Genomic DNA, 16,768 nt, shown 5'->3' on the forward strand with positions numbered 1-16,768 from the left:
TCCTTACTGTCCAACCTAGCATACAAGTCATCATAAGCTTCTTGTTTGGCCTTTGCTACCTCTACCTTCAGCTTACGCTGCATCTCCCTGTACTCCTGTCTACTCTCCTCAGTCCTCTCAGTGTCCCACTTCCTCTTGGCTAACCTCTTTCTCTGTATACACTCCTGTACCTCCTCATTCCACCACCAAGTCTCCTTATCTACTTTCCTTCCAGATGACACACCAAGTACTCTCCTACCTGTCTCCCTGATCACATTAGCTGTAGTTGTCCAGTCATCTGGAAGCACCTCCTGACCACCCAGAGCCTGTCTTAACTCCTTCCTAAAAGTCATGCAACACTGTTCCTTTTTCAGCTTCCACCATTTCGTCTTCTGATCTGCCTTTGCCCTCTTGATCTTCCTCACCACCAGAGTCATCCTACACACCACCATCCTATGCTGTTTGGCTACACTCTCACCTACCACTACTTTGCAGTCACTGATCTCTTTCAGGTTACACCGTCTACACAAGATGTAGTCTACCTGTGTGCTCCTACCGCCACTCTTATAGGTCACTCTATGTTCCTGCCTCTTCTGGAAGAAAGTATTCAGTACAGCCATTTCCATCCTTTTTGCAAAGTCAACTACCATCTGTCCTTCTGCGTTCCTCTCCTGGATACCAAACCTGCCCATCACATCCTCATCAACTCTGTTTCCTGCACCAACATGTCCATTGAAGTCTGCCCCAATGACAACTCTCTCACTTCTAGGCATGCTCTGCATCACTTCATCAAAGTCCAACCAGAATTTCTCCTTCTCCTCCAGCTCACATCCTACCTGTGGAGCATACCCACTAACGACATTGAACATCACACCTTCTATTTCTAGCTTCAGACTCATCACTCTATCTGACACTCTTTTTACCTCCAGGACATTCCTAACAAACTCCTCTTTCAAGATAACTCCTACTCCATTTCTCTTCCCAACAACTTGAACCCTGCTCCTAAACTTCTAGCCTTGCTACCTTTCCACCTGGTCTCCTGTACACACAGTATGTCTACCTTCCTTCTCTGCATCATGTTAACCAACTCTCTACCTTTTCCTGTCATAGTTCCAACATTCAACGTCCCTACTCTTAGTTCTATACTCTTGGTGTTCCTCTTCTCTTTCTTCGTGCGAACGCACTTTCCTCCTCCTTCGACCAACAGTAATCCAATTTCCACCGGCGCCCTGTAGGTCAACAGCGCCGATGGCGGTCGTTGTTAACCCGGGCCTCGACCGATCCGGTATGGAAGTCATAGGTTTGATTCGCATCTTTGATTTGGCAAAAGTTTTACGCTGGATGCCCTTCCTGACGCAACCCTCTGTATTTATCCGGGCTTGGGACCGGCACAATAAGACACTGGCTTGTGTCCTCTTGCGGCTACATTGGGGTTGTCCAGGTAACGTGTGCAAATTAAACTACATGCCAGAAAATACACGGCCTTTTTGAGTCATCCACATTTGATCAACAACTTAAACACAAAGAGGCAATTAAGGATATATTTAGCTGCAGGTACAGCAACATAGATAATTGGGGCTGTGAGTGTAGTGTTTAATTCTCTATAAAGTTGAGGCAGGACAGCAGCACTGTGGTGTAATGGGGAGCGCTGTTGTCTTACAGTAAGAAGGTTATGGGTTTGATTTCTTCCTGTGCATTTTGTATGTTCTCCCCATGTCTGCATGGATTCTCCCTGGATTCTCTGGCTTCCTCCCACCACCAAAAAGATGTACTTTAGATGAATTGACCACAGGTGTGTGTGTGTGTGTGTGAGTGGTTGTTTGTCTATTGTATGGCCTCATGATGCGCTGGCGACACGTCCTGCTTGTACCTCGCCTCTTGCCTGTAGCCAGCTGGGATAGGCTCCAGCAATACTCATGACCCACAAGGCAGATAAGCAGCTGTGGATAAGATGATTTATGAGGCAGAACCACCTCCACACATTCCTGCACCCATCGGTGATAGATATTTATAATCTCTGAAAGATGCAATAGATGATTTTTAGACACCATTTATTCCCTAATATATATTTGTTGACTTAAATTTAGTTTAGTGAATGAAGTGTTCTCTTATAGTACCTACACATTAGGAGACCCATATGAAGGCACATTAATGTACAGCTTATTCTTTTACTCTGGCTTCATTCTATTCTGCTGTATGTAATGTGCCGGATGTTTATTTATTTATTGTGTTTCTATGATAGGGTTTCACTGTTCCAGTTCAGCCATGTATCTCACTCGATAAAACCTTTTTTTTGTTCCTCCATCCCTCTTGAGTGAGTTTTACTTAAGTGGCTTTTCTCTACATTGTCATCCTAAGAGTCATGGATTGTGGCAGCTTTGTCTCTGAATTATACAACAGGACATCTGCAGCACAGCAGATCTTAAATCAGCATTAACAATTTTTTTTTTATCTCCGACTGTTGATAATAAAACAAAAAAAAATTGAGGGACTGGGAAATTGTTTGCATATTTGCTGATTACCAAAATAATTGCTACTTAATTTTCTGGATATCAGCTACATGATAAAATTCAATTGATTTTCCACTCAGCTTTATAAACTTATTTTTTTAACTTTTTGAAAATTAACGATTTTCTGCTACATGTTAAAAATACAAAGGCAAATTGGCAAATTAAATATTAGTGCTTTTCACTCATTTTCACTCACAGCGAGCTTTAGGAACAGAGACAGGGGAGATGTTGATATCTGTGAGACAAAGGTGTGTTTTTAATGAAATTGGGAGGAAAAAAATCTAATATTTTTTTAAAATCCTATTATCAGCAGTCTAGACTCTTATCAGGACTAAGTTAAAGTACCCTACAGATACGAGGCCGTGAGGCCTGACATTGACCTCCTATTTCAGACTGGGACCTCTTACAGGCTTAGATTGACCCTGAGCTCAGCTTAATGTAACAGGGTGTTGAGGGGAAAAGAGCTGCTGAGAAGTCGGTATGTCGGCTAGATAAATCTCAGCAGTAAACCTACTGTTCATCTTTTGGGTCAAGATCCTAATAGTTTTAAAGAATCCTTAAGCTTCACTTATATATATAGCACCACATGGCACTAGTGAAAATGTCTCCTCTTATCCAATGTAGATCTGAAGTTAACTAGACTAAAGATACAGGTTTTAATGTCAGATCTCAGCTGGGTGTGTGTGGAGAGCGGTTTCCGATTTCAGATGCTTTGATCCAAGCGGAAGTTAAATCAGGATGATCCTGATGTGATCGCATCTAAATTTGAGTTGAGAGCCTACTTTAAGCTTTGGCTTATTATTTAGGGCATGGCAGAGCTAACAGGGTTACTTTCGGGTACAGCCGAAAAGAAGTCAACATGCTGTTTTGTGAGCGAGCTGATCACAAATCAGTCAACCAACAGAAAATTTCAATGATCTCCATTGATATTTAAATCAGCTAAGTCAAAACGGTAAGCCAAAATAATATTATCTACAATATACTGTATGTGTGTATGTATGTGTGTAGAGAGAGAGAGCATATTATTGATGGTGCAAACTTTTGTTCTAGAGAATAATAAAATACCCAGTTCCTGCCATCAATGTAAATGATGTTTTCTGCGATAACTGCTGTTGATGTTGATACTAAAAGCCACTCAGGTGGGCTGAGCCTCCACTTCCTGGGGTGAAAGCTGCTGCCTAATGCCGTAGTTCCTGCTTATGGATCAATGACAGTTTGTTAGCCTTTAGTCTCCACTTTAATTCATTAAAATGGGCTTCACTTTAGAGATGTTGTTCTTGTGACCTGTGCCTGGTTATCCATCCTGATGGAAGGAGCAGCTAAAAATGAGGACTCCATGTATGTTTGATACTTGGATTTTTCAGTGAAATTGGATGTGTACTCAATTTAAAGTATTTAATCTCATTAAAGTGAGGGATTCATTTAAATTGTCTCATTTCCTGTCAACAAGTTCATCTTTGTTGTTCACAGGTTCACAGCTTAGGTTCCAACAAAATGTCAGAGAGTCACTGAGAAAGACTCTGCGGTATAACAGTCTATAGTAATGTCCAATGTTAGAAGAGGAAGTGAGGCTTCGGTTAGGCTTTTTTAAGATCTGAGTTTTGTCATTTCCCCTCAGAGAGCCTGAAGACATTTGACTCTTGAGATTGAAATCAGCCGTGAACATGAAAAAATCCCCAATGTAGAATAGAGGCAAAACAGGAAACTGAATGATCAGTTCCTTTTTTATTTCAAGTTTTATTTCATCCACTTTTTTTCTTTTACAATGTTTGATGTCTGTGACGTACATTCACATTGTTGAAACAGATAAATCATTGTGAATGAAGCTCATAGCATAACAAATGTAGAGTATATCAAGCTGTTAAAAAGAGTCTCACTCTACTTTATTATAAGCAGGTGTTTACAGGCAGTAATGTGAGAACCACAGATCATATCTGTGCCTCTTACCTATAGACAATACTGTAGACGTAGGTAAGAGGCGACCCTACATTTAACTTTCATAGGAAATGCAGCGGAAAAAAGAGAAGCGGGTATCAGAAAACAACACATGCTGACGTGAAGCTATATAATAGATTGCGTGCAGATGATGAAATTTGGGTTTGTTAACATAAACCCACAGATTATCATCCTTGAGAAACTTCAGAACCAAGTCTCACAATCTGCTTTTTCTTACAGTTTTGGTAATTTTTTTAGATGGTTTTCTTGTAGGAGCTGACAGCTATTTGGCCAACCATAAAAGGAAACGACATTGACTTGTTGCTTATAAATTAATAATTCGCATCATGTGTTTTACATTCAATTAATAATTTTTTCCCCTCAGTGAACATAAATGGCTGCTCCCGGCAACATCATTCCTGTTAAACAGGTAGCATAAATACATCCGCAGCCAACCTGTTTGCTCTCCCATCAACAAATTCAGTGTGTCAAAGGTCTGTCACCTCCTGGTAAAAGGAAACACTATCATAATGCTTGAATTATTTCTTATTGCATGTAAAATACAGTATTCACAAACCAGTTGACCAGAGTGAGGTATTTCCAAAATGCAGGAGGATGTTTTTTTTAGCTGCAGTGTGTGAGTGAAATGCTGTTGACTGAATCTTTTGTGTAACTGACTATGAGCAATACTTCATTGGACAAGCTGGAAATGGCCTCTGTTCAGTTTGACATCAGCGACCTCCTTTAGACTTGATTTTCTCCAATCTGAATTATGTCTTTGCTACATAGCACCTGATGTACAACAGGGAAGGAAGAATACTGTCCTGTTTGAAAGCCCTTTAAACTTTATAGTCTGTGTAACCTTGGGACCTTGAGTATGCATGAAACAGTTATTCCAAACAAAGTCTTCCACCTGACCTCCCAACATAAACTCATGTTTCGGCCCCAGAGCAGGAGACACTTGGCTTTATCTTTATTAATCATTTAGCTCCCTCTCACTTTCAGCCCGGGCCCTTGTGAAAGTGGCACAAGCTGTTGTTTGGCCAGCCATATTGCTCTTATTTGGCTCTGGGGATTACTGAGCCAACTTGAGGAGGATTAATGGAGGAGAAGGAATTCCTTTTGTACAGTAAGCACAAGAAATAAACTGATGATAGTGCCAGCCTAATGCATCCAATTTCCACTACCATGATCCCTTCTGTTGAACCTTACAGTGTGTCGGGATTTATTCATACTGAACTTTTTGCGGTGCCCATTATTGTGGAGAATCTTTATATCTGTGTCAAACAATGTCAAATCTGTCATCGGTCTGAGTTATCATTGAAGACTGTGGTTTCATCTTTTCTCTTATAGCTTGATCTTGAGTTGTATTATGGCTTAACCCTCATGAATGTGTCCATGATGGATGTTCCTGTAAGAGGTCACATAGTCTACTTTCCACTAGAAAAGTATTGAGTCAAATTGCGTGATATCGGTGATGTAAAGCACAAACGAGACATGTCAGATACCAACCACTAATTTGTCTATTTAACTACACAAAAGATTGTGGGAGGATGTGGCAGGAAATAACCTATTAAATTCTTGAGGTGATCCAGGAGGCGGATGTTAGTTTGTTTTTTGCCGTCTTTAAATTTCAAGAACCCTTTTCTTACTAGCGCAGTTAAAATCAAAGCAACAAAAGGGGTGCTTAGACTCATAGTTACAAAACATTTTGCATTAATCTTTTATCAGAGATGGTCACGGGGATGGGGACAGGTGATCACATTTTCTGTAAGATTCCACTCGGTGGAACAGTTAATGCTGACTCTCTGGAACAGCTATTTTCCCTAAAACAAAAGTTATGAACATATCCAGGTTCTACGTGTGTGCATGTGTGTGTGTGTGTGTGTTGTCATGGTGAAATGCAAATGCTGGTGCTGCACATAAAAAGGAACGTAACCTGTGGGGAGAAGGGTGGGGCTGCTCCACCTCTGTGGACATTTGTGGTCTCTGAATGCACTTGTTAAAATCCGGAAAAGCATAAGCCTCATGGATAGCCGTGGTCCCAGGTTTTTTTTTTATTAGTCTCTAAACAAATTAGAGGAAGACAAAATCACGAGAACTGAGCTTTGTTATTGAATTATATCTGACATGCTTTCCTGAGAGTATAATTGACAGGATACTAAAAGGCTTGGGTGAACTACAACATGAACAAATTCGTTTTTTTTCTCCTCATCTCTTCTGCTGGAAGGGAAACTGGGTTTATAGGCAATTTGAAGAAGCTGCGCATTTACCAACAAATGTGGTCTTGTATTGTCCATCATTGAGATTTAATGTCCTTATCCTTGTTGAGACCAAGACAAAATGGGTTGTTTCGGACAACCAATTCTCCTCTTGTATCTGAACCAAGGGCAAGGATTAATTATGTGAAATATGATTGAAATGGATGGTAACGGAAAGTTTTAATGAAGGTAACCGAATATGTCAGTTTATGCTGGTAGAATTCGTTCATTGAAGATCTTCTAAATAAGTTTTAAATCATGGCTGTGTGCTGCATATGTTGTCATCTGTGTAAAGAAGAACTTGTCTTAAGTAATTAGTTTGAACGTTAAAATATCCTCATTCTTGTCAAGAGTTAATTGAGAAGTCTTTTGCAGTTCTACATGTAGAGACTTGGAGCCAGGCACAGCCTAGCTCAGACTGGTAGTGGTGGCAAATGGCTGCTATGAATGATTTAGGAGTAGTCAGGTGTTATAACCATAACCTGCATCATAGTGACATTGTCATGCAAGGAATGGAAAATTGAAAACAAAGAAATCATTGTCCATCAAGTAATGGTTCCTACTCCCATGTTTCTGTATGAAAAAAAGAAGATGAAGACGAAGTCGACTAGACTTTAATGATCCGCTTGGGGAAATTATCTTTTCACTTGTTTTAGTATAGTACATGCATATATATATATTGTGTGTGTGTGTGTGTGTGTGTGCGTGTGTGTGTGTGTGTGTGTGTGTGTGCGTGCGTGTGTGTGTGTGTGTGTGTGTGTGTGTGTGTGTGTGTGTGTGTGTACAGGCCCCTGAAACAAACACACGCACACAAGGGGCCTGTAGGCATGCAATGTATACATAGAAAGGAAGAGGGGCAGGCAGCTCCATCTTGGTGCACCCCAAATTAGCAGCTTGTAGGGGAGCGGTGCCTTGCGCAAGGGCACCTCGGCAGTCTTCTGGAGGTGAGCTGACACCTTCCACTGCCTGCTCACACACAATGTTTTGGCCCACACGGGTCTCGAACCGATGACTTCCAGTCCCCAGTACAAGACTTGATGAACTGAACTACTGCCACCCCCCAAAACAATTTTTTGAAGAATAAGAAGACGACGGGGCTTCTTCTTACCTTTTCCAGTATCTTTATGTTAAGCTAAGCCAAGTTGTTGCTAGCTACTCTATGATTAGTAGTCATGATGTAAATTAGATGAAAACGTTGATACAATTTTCATGACATATCTGGTCTGCCTCAAACAAAAACTAAATGCAGGAACAACCTTTAGCCGGGATAATGTGCACAACTCTTTCTTGGCTAGATTTGCTAGACCATTTATTAACAAACAGGGTTTTGTAAGAGCATGCATGTTGCAAGCAAAAGCGTCATAGGCCTAATATGTAACATTGTCAAATAACTCACCAAAAATAATCATTTACCTTCTGTGTTCCATGCTGGTTAATCTTGTCCCCGGTTCAGAGGTTAGGGGGGTGTCAGAGTCCTTGTGGGTGTGGTGTCATTTTCATCTTCATTGAGTTAGCTGCTAATGGCTAATAGCTCTCGTTAATAACTGGGTTGTGGGTTTCACACTTTTGTCATCAAAACATCATTCCACCGACCTGTCTTTTTGAATCGCCGGGTCACATGTTTCTACAAATGTCAAATCTGGGCTTTTATTACACAATGCAAGCTCTTGGGAACAACATTGATCCCAAATTACATATGTTGAGACATTTTTATGTACGGTCAGACACAAAGGAGGTTTGTTTTAGAGCAGGTTGCAAACAATCATTTGTGGCGATGGTGTACCCTGTTTCCCATTTCCTCATCCTTGTACCAGTTTGGAATTCAGACAAACTAACATTTATCCTCTGATTGTTGTTGATATTAGAAAATAAATATATATAGCAAGAAATTGAACATTCCCTTGATAGCAAACTGGAGACTTCAGTTTCGGATTTGGTCTTATTTGATATGTCAGCTTCCAAAGAGATCAGTGTTTTTGTGCTGTGTACCTCACACTACGATAAGCTCTGGTTGTTGGCGGGAAAGATGAAGATGGATATACTGAAGCAATATTGGATGTGGTACAATACATAAGAATCCTGACCTTCCTTTTTTTTTCTCTGCCTGCTGTGACCTATTGAAAAAGCAAAAAAAAAAAAACTTTTCATATGAAATATTCACCACATTCAAAATTGCACTTGTTTCCTGTGAAGAAGCAGCAGCGTCATAAGCAGGCATGGTACCTCATAGATTAGTGCTCCTTTCCACATGTGGAGCTCACGCTGTGTCACAATGTTATCACCAGGGAGACAGTCTTTCTTAAACCAACCACGGCTAGGCAGGGATCTTGATGGAAACATTTATCCCCTCACTGGTTGCAAACTAGCTGAGGTTAGCTGAGCCATCATCTCCTTCCATTTCATCAACTGAATTTCCTTTTTGAGGTTTCCTATTGTGAAAGTAATTGTGATGTTGTTGCTATGAGAAGACAACAGTCTGTTTCTAAGGAAACATTTCAAACGAGGGTGCAGGGGCCTCATTTGCAACACCACAGGCAAATTTGTGACTGCAGCCCTGCATCATCAAAGGGCTCTTTAGCTGCACAGTTTCACTATTACCTAGCAATGGTTGCTCTTTCCTTTGTGAATCATTCTTATTGTCAAAGATGAGCAGTGTGAGAAAGAGGTAAAGGTCTGGCTCCTTGTTTTAGCATCTGTTTATTCAAAAATGAAAATAAATATGTTCTCATTTCATCTTGGAAGCCTCTTTTTCTTTTGTTCTTGTTTCATCGTGATTCAGTTTGTACAGAGCCACACCTAACAAATCTATGAGCTATTTCCTTTATGTGAAAAATAAACTGTAATGTGAATGAGGCTGCAGTCATGTCGGCGGGTTCACTCCCTTCCTATGTGGGTGGTCAAAGCAGGAAACAGGCCCTGAATTTGCTCTCAGCACTTGCAGAAACGTACAGATCTTAGTCACAGTTTCCATGCTTGTTCATTAAGTGGCTGCTCCTGGCATTCAAACTGTTTCATACAGGAGATGCTGTGCCATGGAGGCCAACCTGCAGCCAATAAAGGGGATGTTGCTAGTGCTGCAGAGCAGAGATGATTTATCCTGTTATGATGGTCATTTGAAGCTAGCTTTGCCAGTAGTAAGAGTTGGTACACTTAGATCTGGTTTGTCACTGTGTGCCAGAGTCGAGTTCTACTGCAGTCTAATAATATCACAGATCACAAGATGTACAGGCAGGAAAAATTTGTCCCCAAAATTGAGCTTTGTGTCTTCATTATCTGTCTCTAGCCTGAGTCACAGGCTCTCACCCTGCTGACACCGCTTTAATGAGGATTTTGGACCAAGCTCCACATTTTATCCCCACCTGCCAACAAGAACAGATTGGGACAGAAGAAGAGGTTTCTAGTCAGGTGTTCAGTGTAATGCCCCGCAAGAATATCATGACCACACCATGCGATTACAAGGAAAATGTGTTGGCACCACTGCTGCAGTTTCCTTGTGGTGTTACTTGGCTGGTTTGATCTCATGTTATCGAAATATTTCCCCTTTTGCTGCTTTGCTTTAAACTGCACCAGTAAGAAAAGGTAAAATTAAAAAAAGAAGTAGAGATGAAATGAAGCCTAAATGACTGTTTGTAGTGGATTGTTGGTGAACCAAAGGAAGACAGTTTCTCAGAATGTGTGATGGGAGTTTTGGGGGGAGTTTTTTTTTTTTTACAAAAGTCAATTGAACTTTTTGCACATTTTACAAATATTTTTGCAAATGTTCTGTATTTGTGACTATTTTCCCAGCAGGGCAACATTGATTTCACACAGCACAAATGTCTCTTTGTGTATATTCTTGTTTGTCTGAGATGTTTTTTTAATTCCATCCAGAAGGCATTAATAGTGTTATCCAGAGCATCTCATGATCCTGAAGCATGACATACTGTACAATATCCTTCGCTGTTTTAACTAAACAAGCCATCTTATTTCCTGCCTTGATTTTAACTTTAGAAATGCATCATGTGAATGCAGTTTGAACCAACATCACACTGATGTTTGTTTCTGTGCAGGAATCCTCTTCTCTACACTGGTGTTTGGTCCAGCTTGCGGCTTCATCCTCGGCTCCCTCTGCACTAAATTCTACGTGGATGCAATCTTCATTGACACCAGTGAGTAGAGTATATTTTCCAGGATTATTGCAATCTTTCTCAGTGCATGTAGTGAATTATGCTTTGCCCCTCTACAGATATGCTGAACATCACTCCAGATGACCCTCGGTGGATCGGAGCCTGGTGGGCAGGCTTCCTCCTGTGTGGTGCCTTACTCTTCTGCTCAGCTCTCTTCATGTTTGGCTTCCCTCAGTCACTGCCAACCAAGGAAATGGAGGACGGGGTAGACAGTGAGCAGGTTATGCTTCCTACCTCTATGAATTCAGACTATGAGGGTCCAAAGTCCATTAATGGAGTTGCACGCAACCACGAGCCTGCCAACAGCCCCACCTGCTGTCAGCAACTCAGGGGTGAGTGTGCAGGAGCCTGTGTAGCATTGTAGTGTTGTCATGCAAAAGACATGTACATTTTATGAATGTAAAAACATTTAGATTTTTTTTTATTTTCTATATTACTATTTAATCTGAATTTTATTGCTCCCCAAGGGGTAAATTGCTTTTCTTGCAGTTGCACTACTCTAGAAAGTGCAAGAGAAAATCTCACATGAGAAATTATCAGAATAAAGAAAAAAAAAAAAAAAGAATAAATAAGGGAATCTAAAAGTATATGCGGGTACACACAATATTCAGTGTTTCTTTCCAGTTTCTTTTCTTCCTCCTCCTCCTCACTGACTGAATGTCAGAGTGAGGAGTTGTACAGTTTGATTATTATTCAACAGTTCTCAACAGTGATTAACTCGAGACTAAAGTCAATTGAAAACTTGTGGTGTTGGATGAATTAGGGAGCACAGCAGCTTGTATGTGAAGCCCTGACCAAAGAGTGGCTTGCCAACCCTCGGGGTGAAATCTATAAATGCGTCCAGTCCGTGAGGAAGAGAATCACTGCTGTTCTCAATATTGACGGGGAACTCTTTTTGCTGTAATGTAATCAGTGGTGTCACCTCAAATGTATGGTGCTTATAAACAAAATGGAAGGTTATTCATGCTACTCTCTTCTTACATTTTTTCTTACATCTAGTTATCCCTAAGGTGACCAAGCACCTCCTGTCCAACCCGGTGTTCACTTGCATCATCCTAGCAGCCTGTATGGAGATAGCAGTTGTGGCAGGGTTTGCAGCTTTTTTGGGGAAATACCTGGAACAGCAGTTCAACTTCACCACCACCTCTGCAAACCAGCTGCTCGGTTTGTATTTGCTCCATTCATGCACTACATTCACATTTGTATACCAGAGTGATAAACACATTCTGGCAAATTTTCCTTTTAAGGTATGACTGCCATTCCATGTGCATGTCTGGGGATCTTCATGGGTGGTCTGCTGGTGAAGAAATTGAACTTGTCAGCACTGGGAGCCATCCGCATGGCCATGCTGGTCAACCTGGTCTCCACCGCCTGCTACGTGTCCTTCTTGTTCCTGGGCTGTGATACCAGTCCAGTTGCAGGCGTGACAGTCCCATATGAAAATGGGTAAGAGAAATTTTAAATATATGGCTGGCTAAGATAAATTTTAGGAGTTGTGAAATTTATATATTAATGATATACTGTATTAATGTACAGTAATCCCTCTCCTAATCGCGCTTCAAGATGCACAGCTTCACTACATCGTGGATTTTTAGTAGGTAGTCAAGTGATACCATACACACATGCTATTGGCTGACAACATCCGTGTGTGCGCTGCGTTCTGAGACTCACGGAATGCAACGCACTTCCGTGTATTAAAGAAACAGATTTCTTTAATTCAAAAGTGTTTTACACAGTCTTATAAAAGTGTTGGAAAAGGTGATTTGCGTCTTTATGTACATAAAAAGCTATCATTAATTATAGCTAATAAATAATAATAATATAAATAACGTGTGATTATATTCTGCACTCCTGGGACCTTTTAGTTCTATTACTGTAGAATTTTAAAATACATTTTTAATGTTTGTGTGTCTTAATAAAGCCTCAGTCCCTCTAATAAATAAATTTGAGCTGGGAAAAGCTGCTGCCAAGGTTAGAGGACTCTCCTGGAGGTGAACTACCATGGGTCTATGTCTGTAAATAAAAATTCTTATCACTGCTGGTTATTGGGGACACATTTTATTCCACCAACTTTCCTGTGGTTTCATAGTCTCGAATATAAAAAGGGTTTATATTCATATAGTGACCTTGCTTTCCTCAGAGACTGCAGAATGAAGTAGATTCCACTGACTTAACCTCCCCAGTGATATATAAAAATTCATTTCATTCACCTTTTATATTAGCTGTTCTCATGAGTAACATGTGTTGTTAGATCAGTGTTGATGATTGACAATACTGTAATGTAGCATGTTTTGCTACAACTGCAAAATTACATTTTTTTTAATATTAATGATGACTATTGAAAGTGACAATAAAGAAATGAAAAGTAACTCAGATATATTAGCCTCATGGACACGTGAGTAAAATTATGTTTGTAACATCTCTGCATTAAGAAAAATAGTTTTTATTGCAAATTAGTTAAATCATTGATTAGGAGGTAGACAAACAAGTACACTGCAACAATTACAGTGAATTATTATTTGACGATTTTCATGACATGGGAGTAAATTGGTCATCTGGGATTTGCACTCTGTTCAACTCAATATTATCACAATATTCTGCACTGAAGAGTTGAGCCATGGCCATCAGGGAAAAAATAAAGTAAACGTCTCAAAGAGTTGGTTTTTGACAAAGTATGGAATAAAAAAGTACACATTTTGCACAGTCAGCTGTTATCTCCATTTCTGTTATTGCATGCAAATACAGTATCAGGGACCCTCCAGGCAAGTGTGTCTTCTGTCTGAGATTAGATCAAATGTGAAGATCAAAGGGCAAGTCTTTTATAGGTCAATAAAGCAAACTTCTTTTTGTTTCAGCTCTGAGCGACTCAGTTGTAAAAAAATGTCTGCAGCACTGTTTTTAGGAAGAGCTCATAAATCAAACAAGAACCAAGGCAGTCACAGATTGCAACATCCCGCGACACTCCTGAACTCAAAGTTTTACCCTGACCTACCTGCATAGGTCAAAGACCAAAGCTAGTGCTCTGACCTACAGTCATAGATCAAAGCACTAGTTTTGATCTACGGTCTTACCCTGGCCTTCTCCATCTTATCCGGTTCCTGAGTGTACAAAAGTTAAAATTTGACCTTGACCTAGTTTTCTCAAGGTCATCCTCTCATTTTTATCCCCTTTGTTGCCCGACTTTTGCACTTTTTGTTTCATCTTTCTATCTGCAACGGTTCTGAAGATATTTGGTGGACAAACGGATGGATGGACAGATGAACGAACAAAACACACTAACGCTGACAATTACAATACATCACCGCTTTGAAGCGGGATTTAATAAACAGTACACACATTTCATCCCAGAAAGATGTTCAGTCCAGCAGTGTAAGCTTGATCTGAATCCAAGGAATCTCTTTTAAGTGGTTGCAGAGTTAAAGAAAAATTGAGTAGTTGACACTTGATGCCTGGTTGCATCTCTGCTTTTCCTCCTTGTATTTTCAGCAGTAAAGGAGGATTTGTCTGTTTGGTGGTCCTGTAAAAGTATGGGGTTTAGGGTTTTCCTATTCCTTGATTTGATAACCAGAACACATCTGGCCAAAAAAAAAGAGGTTAAAAATTTCCACTGTAGTTTCCATGGAGATGTTAAAATTTGACCAGAGTAAGTGCTGAGAGTGCTCATCTCTTGTTTGTGGCTCATACAGATACAGTAGGTAAGCTCTTTCTCTCCATTTCTGTTCAGGACGCTGCAGCCGGGGGAGAAACCAGAAGTTCAGTGCAACAGTCATTGTAACTGCTTCACCTCCTCCATCAGTCCTGTGTGTGGCTCCAACGGCATCACCTACCTGTCTGCCTGCTTTGCTGGCTGTACCAGAACAGGAAGCACTAAATCCGTGTCAAGTGTCTCTCAGGTGTTTACCTAGGACAGTTTAGGAAAAGGGAGTAAGGAAGACTGAAGTACCAAATTCTATGCCAGAAATGCTAAATGCAGATGATGCAAAACTTTCACTGAATTGTAAAGTTCTATATCTTGATATGAAGGTTCAAAAGAAACCCAGTGTTTCAGATTTGTGTCATCAGCTATCAGATATTATTGTGGCTACTCCGAGATCACATATCGACTACAGATTGTGTCTTTTAAATTCAAATCACACACACACACAGAATTTCTCTCAGCTCAGCAGTGCAAAACATTGCTATTACCGCTGCCTCACCTCGGCAGTAAAAGAAGAATAATTTAATTTCTTGAAGTGCATATATCATTTATTTCTGCTGTGATGACACCATACTTTCCTGCAAATGCGAAAAGGGAGGAAACTGATTTGTCTGTTATTTAATTTACCTGTTTTTGTTCGGCTCGTTCTTGAATTTCCTTTCTCTCTTGCAGAACCTGTCTGGATGTGCTTGTATTTCTACTGCCACAGCAATTCCAGGGAAATGTCCAACGCCAGGCTGCCAGGAGGCCTTCCTCATCTTCCTGTGTGTGATCTGTGCTTGCAGTCTGATCGGAGCCATGGCCCAGACTCCCTCGGTTATCATCCTAATCAGGTGTGTTTGTGAGTCTTAACTTTAAACAGCTGCAGTAGTCTGTGAAATACTCTAGGAAAACAAGTATAATTATTTATTCTTTGCTTCTCTTGAAGAACTGTGAGCCCTGAACTGAAATCATATGCGCTTGGAGTGCTGTTTCTTTTGTTGCGTCTACTCGGTAAGGACATTCAACAGATATATATTTGTGTTTGATAAGACTGTGAGTGTAAGAAATTTACCAGAGCTCGTATGGACATGCTTAACATCTCAAAAGCACACACAGCTGTAGGCAAAATGATTCAGGTTCAATTTGCCAAGTTTATATTAATACAAATCTACTATTTATCAACTGTACAACAGAATTTAACACGGAATTCTACTAAAAACAACTGCTGCCTTCTAAAAGTTATTCAATCCGCTGAATAACATCCTTTTAAGAATACATTTTTGCACGTAGTTTAAAGTGATGCCAGCCTTCATCAACTCATTTTAGCAATAGCGTCCCAAGGCCTAGCTTTACATAAAGCCTCAAACTCCTAGTTGAACCGCCGCTGACCCAAAAACACATAAATTTTAGCTGCAGCGGCTCCAAACCTTTTAGATAAGGTACAAAACTTGTGCAGCCCATGGGTCTGTGGTATGTTTGAGGAGTTAGAATGAGAATATGCAGAAAAGAACACCATTTTGTATTGCATGGAGTGGCTCTGGAAAATTGTAGCATGGAGAGTAAAATGATTCTGTCAAGTATCAGGAAATTGTAAAATAAAGTGTCTTGCCATCTGTTAGGAAGTTGAAGCTTGGATGTCATCAGACATCCTTGTAGGACAGTGATCCCAAACAGACTTTAAAGTCCACCGAGAGTTTTCTGTATTCAAAGTTCACGCCCTATAGTGGCTACGACAGTCGTTTGAATTGTATTCTATAGAAGATGTCTACTGGGATTTGAAGAAAGCAATCGGAGCACATAAACCAGGAATATTCCAGGACATGATAAATGGACTACGATTTCACAAGAATGCTGTCAGACGCAGGTGTCCTGCTGTACATCACATTTGCAGAAAAAAAGGGTGCTACATTGTAGACGTTGGTAATGAACAGGTTGAATAGTTTTTAATTGTTGTTGATGTAGTAGTCAATAAAACTAGCTTTTGTTTTATATCCTTGAAAACAATAACTGCTGTTTTGAGATATCTGAACTGTCAAACAGCTGATATATATGTTACTGATTTTCCAATTGTATTATATGTAGTATATATAACGGTACACATTAAAAGACATAACACACTGTCACATTATCAGTAACAGTCAGACATGACTAAATAGATACAAGAGTTGTCATTAATTTCATTAATAAACAATCTTTCCAGTATCAGTATTTACCCGAGGAGTGACTTCACTCCAAAAT

At 40.2% G+C, this 16,768-nt stretch overlaps 1 protein-coding gene across 2 annotated transcripts in view; it reads left to right on the top strand.

The window, feature by feature from the left end:
• Positions 1-16,768, top strand: part of slco3a1a (solute carrier organic anion transporter family member 3A1a) — a 39,335-nt gene that overhangs the window by 20,585 nt on the left and 1,982 nt on the right. For both annotated transcript variants that reach the window (XM_068312442.1, XM_068312441.1), the window contains 7 exons: positions 10,735-10,833; positions 10,911-11,183; positions 11,851-12,015; positions 12,099-12,297; positions 14,576-14,744; positions 15,221-15,381; positions 15,477-15,541. In XM_068312442.1, the coding sequence (XP_068168543.1) occupies positions 10,735-10,833; positions 10,911-11,183; positions 11,851-12,015; positions 12,099-12,297; positions 14,576-14,744; positions 15,221-15,381; positions 15,477-15,541 (1,131 nt within the window). The remainder of the gene's footprint in view (positions 1-10,734; positions 10,834-10,910; positions 11,184-11,850; positions 12,016-12,098; positions 12,298-14,575; positions 14,745-15,220; positions 15,382-15,476; positions 15,542-16,768) is intronic.

This window comes from Antennarius striatus, chromosome 4 (genome assembly GCF_040054535.1).
Source record: "Antennarius striatus isolate MH-2024 chromosome 4, ASM4005453v1, whole genome shotgun sequence".
In the NCBI taxonomy this organism is placed as follows: domain Eukaryota; kingdom Metazoa; phylum Chordata; class Actinopteri; order Lophiiformes; family Antennariidae; genus Antennarius; species Antennarius striatus.